Consider the following 6,092-nt stretch of genomic DNA (forward strand, 5'->3'; position numbering starts at 1 on the left):
GATTTACCCCGCTCTTTGATTTAAACTGCTTATACCAAAAATTTAAATCTTTAAATGACTGTTCATTTGTTATATCAAAAACTAAAATAACTGCATCTGATGTTCTCCAAAATACTTCTGTAAGGCACCAAAATTTTTCTTGTCCTGCTGTGTCCCACTATAAATTAAAATAAATTAGTTTTTTTTTTAAAAAATATTTCCGTGTGTGGTGTGGTAACTATAATATCCTATTGATCTTTTTTTAATAATATTATTAAACTTACAAGCTGTATATGTGTTATAATTTCGTTCTGATAAATTGTCTTTGATAAAAAATCTGTTCCTAAAGTACTTCTATATTCTTCTGAAAACTTATTAAAAACTAGTCTGTGCAATATTGATGTTTTCCCCACACTTGATGATTAAAAAAAAAAACAAAGTTAATTATTTGTTAATTTATTAATTTAATTTTGATTAAAGTGAACGAGTTTTTTTAAATTTTTTAAATTTTTTAACCAGGATTTTAACCGTTTTTTTTTTATCGAATACATACCTCATATTACCTACTAAAATTAATTTTAATTGTTTTGTTTCTGTCATATTTATCATTTATTTATTATTTATATATATAAACAAAAATACAATTAAAAAAATATATATATATAAATTGGTTATTAAAAAAAAATAAAAAAATAAAAAAAAAGAATTTTCCTTCTAATAGAAAAATAAAAAAATAAAAAAATTAATTAAAAAAAAATATTTTTAAAAATTTAAAAAAATATTTTTAAAATTTTAAAAAATAAATAAAAAAAAAAATAAATAAATATTTAATAAAAAAATAAAATAATGGTTAACCATTTATATAAAATTGTTTTTAATCTTTGGAAAAGAACAAATCTAAAAATAAAATTTTTGTTTATTTGGTGATTAAAATATTTACATTTTATTTTGAAAAAAAAATTAAAAATAAAACTGAAAACAGCAATATTGCCTTTATTTTTTTTTTTTTTTTCTTTTTCTTTTTAATTTTATGGAAAATAAAGATAAAAAGATTTTTTTTTTTCTAATCAAGTTTTGTAAAAGCTAAAACGGCATATGAAACACTACTATCTCTTGGTTGGACAACTTTACTTGATTGTTCATAATGGACTGATGAGATGTCATATCTAAATTTACTAAACTTAGCAATCCATAGCATAACACCGATTGGGCAACGACCACAAATGTATTTTTAGTATCTTTAAATATTTATCAAATTGTACTGGGTCACCAGTTTCAATGATTGACATTGCTTGTTTATCTAATTCCTCGATGTATTGGTAAATTGGTACTTGTTGATTTTCATATTTTGTATAACCAAAACGTTCTCCCCAATGGCAGAAATCTGATGAAATTACAAAAAAGTTATCTGGATCATCAAAATAAGGTGCTAAAATTTTACCATACTTTTCTTCTAAATTTAATGATAAATTACCAACCATAATTGGAACGATTTTTAAATCTGATAATTTACTAAATAACCGAGTTAGTATTAATTTAAGATGGTTCATTATTATTATGAAATTTACTTTTCAGCAACTTTAGCGATATATGGTAATTGCATTTCTAAACTGTGTTCATCTTCATCAACAGATTTACTATTCCAAACAAAATCTCCAGTGTTGTAAAGGGTGTCTGATATCTCTCTATCGACTTTTAAATTGCCAATTGGAGTTTCCCAAGTATCCAATTTTGTAAGTCCACAAGTTTTCATGTAAACATGATGTGATGGCCCTAAAATAAATACTCTCTTGCTATAATAATATTTTATTATTAGAGGCAATAAACTATAATTTCTTTTTTTTAAAAATATAATACTTACAATTTTTCTGGGACTAAATTAATATAAGCATGTGATGCTGTTCTTCCACTATATGTATAACCTGCATGTCTATTTTAATAAAATATTTTATAAATATAAAAAACTATAATAGAATAATAAATGTGGTATTTAAAACATACGGTGCTATAACTGATTTAACATTACTATTTAAACGTTTTGCAACCTTTAACCAATCTGATAATTGTTTTTCTAATCTTGATGCATTATCAAAATACCATGTTCCTGCATGTGAACAATTTCTAATCATTTTTTTCTATATATCTATATGTATAACAAATAATAAATAATAATAATAATAACTGTGTTTCGATGATTAAAAAAATATAACAATAAATTTAAAAGTTGTGTGGGTGTGAATTAATTTAAAAAAAATTAAAAAAAATTAAAAAAAAAAAATAATAAAAAAAAAATAAATTAAAATTAAAATAAAGTTCAAGTTATAATATTTCCATATTAAAATAGTTTATATAATATATGTTTAATTTCTTTTTTTATAATATTTTAATTTTTTTTATATTTTTTTTTTTATTTAAAAAGAGTTTTTTTGTATATATTTAGAAATTTTATTTAGAACCATGAGCTTTTCTTTTGTTCAGCTGGTTCGGCTGGGGTAGCTGGAACAGCGTTTTGTGGGTTAATCTTTGATTGAACGTTTTTGAAAGTATCCATCCATTTTTGGGCACATCTTTCAGCGCAAACTGCTTCGCCGACATTTAATTCACCTTCGCTGTATTTACTGATACATTTGGCTGAACAGGCTTCTGAAATACTGTATTTAACATATAAAGTATTAATATCATATTATTGTTAACATATTATTATTATTATTGTACAATTTCTATTACTATTAATAATAACTATTACTATTACTATTACTATTATTATTATTGTACTATTTCTATTATTATATGTATCCTATTTATTATTATTAATCGTACCCAGTGAACATTTTTGAGATCATTTTCATCTCAAGAATTTTAACATCGATATCATCCATCTTTATCTATAATATATGTATTTTCGTTTAATTGAATAATGAAATTAAAAAAAATAAAAATAATTTAAATTTTTTACGAAAAAAAAAATTAAATAAAAAAAAAAAAAAAAAAATTTTTTGAAATTTTTTTTTAAATTATAAAAAATTATTATGTCCACAAATAATATTACATAATCATTATTTTTTATTTCGGTTAATAGTTTGTTCTATCATTTAAATGTTTAACTAAGATCACACTCACGTGAAACTTTCACATATAATTTATTTCTTTTACAGATATAATTGTTTCGCATTTGAGTTTGGGATTTCTTACTGAAGCTTTAAACAAAGAAAGAGTTGATTTTAATAATTCTTTGGGTGATGCAATAAACAAGTTAAAATCAGCTGTTACAAATACATATAACCACTCATTAAAAGTATGTGATTTCTTCACTGAAGTAAATAAATCACATACTTTTAATGAGTGGTTATACGTATTTGTAACACCTGTGTATTTTTTTAACTTCAGTTTATACCTTCTTGACCGATCAAATAAAAACATTGCTCACTGGAAAGGGTGATTGGTCCGAATCATTGCTCAGTTTTCTTGCAACACTCAAAAATCATTGTGGATCAAAGATATTTGGCCTTTTAGCTAGTGCAAAACACCTTCGTTCTGGTTATGCTGGTATCCCCAGTCCTTCAGAATCATCAATTGCACGTTTCACTAGAGAACCTAATTGTTTCTATGAGAATGAAATCATTTCTGGAATACATACTCTTAGAAATGACATTGATTCATCGAGTGCCGAAAAGAATAAACCATACTATGTATGTGTTGCAGTGGAAGAAATTGATATTCTCAAAGGATTGTACAGCGATGTCCAGAGATCAAGATTAATTGGGCTTTGTAATGGATATGTCGATGATGAAAAAATTAAAGAAGAATGGTTTACCGTGCCCGAGGTAATATTTATCTCGTTTTTTAATTTTAAAATTTTTTTTTTTTTTTTATTTTATCAATTCTAAACAAATAAGATACTAAATTATATCATGAAGAACTATATTTAATAAAAAAGAAAGTGGTAAAAAATAATAAAAAATAAAATTTATTATATTTTATTTAAGTATCCTAATGCTGAAAATATTTTCGATAGGTCTGATGGAGTTGAAAATAATTTCGTATACTATTTCTAATTAAAAAATGACACAGTAATAATCTGTGGAAATAGTAAACATCTAATGTCTTTTTTAAGCTCAGTCATATATAAATATGTGCTATGCACTATAATATTCATAGAATTGATAAAATATATTAAATTAAGATATTACAAACAAAACATAGTCTTTTCTTATTTTTTTTTTTTTTTTTTTTTTTTTAATTTTTATATAATTTTTTTTTAATTTATATTTCATGTTCATCGTTATATAACAAATAATTATAAATAAAATCATATATCTTATGTATAATATGATTTGAAAATTTTATTAAATTCTCTTTGGAATGATATAAACTTTTTTTTCTAAGATGATTTTACAAAAAAATAAATAAAATAAAAATAAAAAATATAAAAAAAAAATTGTTAAATGCAGAGAAGGGATTAAAGAAACATTGCATTTCGAAACCAGTTGATTAAAAAAAGTTTTTAAAAAAAAAAAAAATTGTTTTATTATTTATTTTTTATTTTATTTTTTTTTTTAAGATGGAAACAAAAACTATTAATTTTTGTAACATTCTTCTTTTAATTCACCCAAATATGGAAGCTCTCTATAATTTTCTGCAAAATCTAAACCATAACCAATAATGAAAACCATTGGAATATCGAAACCAATATATTTAACTGGGACATCAACTTTGAGACCTTCTTTTTTACGGAGAAGAACGGCAGTATTGAGTGAATTTGGTTTACGGTGGTTTAATAAATCCATAAGATGATTTAAAGTTAAACCAGAGTCGACAATATCTTCGATAATTAAGACATCTTTACCTTCGATATTGGTTCTTAAATCCATCATAATACGAATGACACCACTGGTTGAGGTAGCGGCACCGTATGATGAAATTGACATAAATTCTAATGTAACATTGGTATTTGGTAAATAAATTGAACGAACCAAATCTGACATAAATACGAATGATCCTTTTAAGATACCAACTAAAACTAATTCTTTACTATCTTTATAATCCTATTTTGAATGAAATAAAAAATAATAATTATTAATATTTTTATTTCAAAATTTTTATTTTTTTTTTTTTTTTATTTTTATTTTTTTTCGTTTTGCATAAAAATCTTTTTGTGATTGAGTTTTTATTTTAAATTAAATATTTATATTAAAAACCTACATTTGTAATTTGTCTACCTAATTGAGCAACTCTGTCTTTAATTTCTGCTTCGGTAAAGATAACTCTTTTGACATTTGGGTGAATTTCGGTTGTTGAATATGACATTTTATAATAAATATTTAAAATTGATTGATAATTATCGTGAAAAAAAAAAAATGAAAAACCTATTAAATAGCTTTATATTAGATAATTTTAATAGAAATAATAGAATACAAATAAAAAATACAACAAACGAATGTTGGTGGTTGATTTAACAACAAAAAGAAAAAAAAAAAAAAAAAATTTTAAAAAAAAGAAAAAAATATTACCGAAAAAAAAAAAAAGAAAATAAAAAAAAAATAAAAAAAAAATAAATTAAAATTTATTTAGGCATTTTAGTTTGAAAGAAAATAATTTTTTATATATTTATACTGTACACTATATAACCTTTTTCCTGTTAGTGTATTAATAGTTTCTAAATGAGAAGTGTTTAAAGAAAAAATTTTAAAATTTTAAAATTTTAAAATTAAAAATTAAAATTAAAAATTAAATTTAAAATTAAAATTAAAAATAAAAATAAAAAATTCAAATTATTAAAAAAATAAAAATTAAGTTTTTTTCGTAAAAACCACATCAAACAAAAAGATAAATTAAAAACAAATAAGTAAATAATATTTTTAAGATAAAATTATTAAAAAAATAATATTTAAGTCGATTTCTATCTTTTTTTTTTTTTTTTTTTATTTTTAAAAAATTTTCTCTTTTTTTATTTTTTTAATAAAATTTTTATTTTATTTTTTTTTTAATTTTTTTTTTTTAATAAGAATAGATAATTTTTGAGAGTATTTACGATTTTTTATAAATATATTTTTTAAAGAGAGACACGCACAGATGAAAATTTCATTTCAGTTTGAATTTTAATTTTTAAAAAA

The 6,092-nt window shown here is 21.5% G+C and overlaps 5 protein-coding genes across 5 annotated transcripts; 1 reads left to right on the forward strand and 4 right to left on the reverse strand.

Annotated features, from left to right (window-relative positions):
• Positions 1–691, reverse strand: DICPUDRAFT_46949 (uncharacterized protein; the record flags this gene model as incomplete). The annotated part of the gene is made up of 3 exons (XM_003286662.1): positions 533–691; positions 264–393; positions 1–157 (listed from the first exon to the last, which is right to left on the reverse strand). Coding segments are annotated over exons 1-3 (342 nt in total), but the record flags the coding sequence as incomplete, so codon positions are not given.
• A 351-nt stretch (positions 692–1,042) lies between these two features.
• Positions 1,043–2,165, reverse strand: DICPUDRAFT_94236 (uncharacterized protein; the record flags this gene model as incomplete). Its single annotated transcript, XM_003286663.1, has 5 exons — positions 1,981–2,165; positions 1,841–1,909; positions 1,548–1,772; positions 1,183–1,491; positions 1,043–1,145 (listed from the first exon to the last, which is right to left on the reverse strand). Exons 1-5 carry the CDS (start codon positions 2,106–2,108, stop codon positions 1,043–1,045), a joined length of 834 nt encoding a protein of 277 aa, XP_003286711.1. The 5' UTR covers positions 2,109–2,165.
• A 263-nt stretch (positions 2,166–2,428) lies between these two features.
• On the reverse strand, positions 2,429–2,858 carry DICPUDRAFT_31325 (uncharacterized protein; the record flags this gene model as incomplete). Its single annotated transcript, XM_003286664.1, has 2 exons — positions 2,429–2,630; positions 2,800–2,858. 2 exons carry the CDS (start codon positions 2,856–2,858, stop codon positions 2,429–2,431), a joined length of 261 nt encoding a protein of 86 aa, XP_003286712.1.
• A 459-nt stretch (positions 2,859–3,317) lies between these two features.
• On the forward strand, positions 3,318–4,034 carry DICPUDRAFT_150691 (uncharacterized protein; the record flags this gene model as incomplete). The annotated part of the gene is made up of 3 exons (XM_003286645.1): positions 3,318–3,324; positions 3,367–3,803; positions 3,966–4,034. 3 exons carry the CDS (start codon positions 3,318–3,320, stop codon positions 4,032–4,034), a joined length of 513 nt encoding a protein of 170 aa, XP_003286693.1.
• A 528-nt stretch (positions 4,035–4,562) lies between these two features.
• On the reverse strand, positions 4,563–5,302 carry DICPUDRAFT_46952 (hypoxanthine phosphoribosyltransferase; the record flags this gene model as incomplete). Its single annotated transcript, XM_003286665.1, has 2 exons — positions 5,182–5,302; positions 4,563–5,024 (listed from the first exon to the last, which is right to left on the reverse strand). Coding segments are annotated over exons 1-2 (567 nt in total), but the record flags the coding sequence as incomplete, so codon positions are not given.
• Positions 5,303–6,092: the final 790 nt, after the last annotated feature.

This window comes from Dictyostelium purpureum (genome assembly GCF_000190715.1).
Source record: "Dictyostelium purpureum unplaced genomic scaffold DICPUscaffold_77, whole genome shotgun sequence".
In the NCBI taxonomy this organism is placed as follows: domain Eukaryota; phylum Evosea; class Eumycetozoa; order Dictyosteliales; family Dictyosteliaceae; genus Dictyostelium; species Dictyostelium purpureum.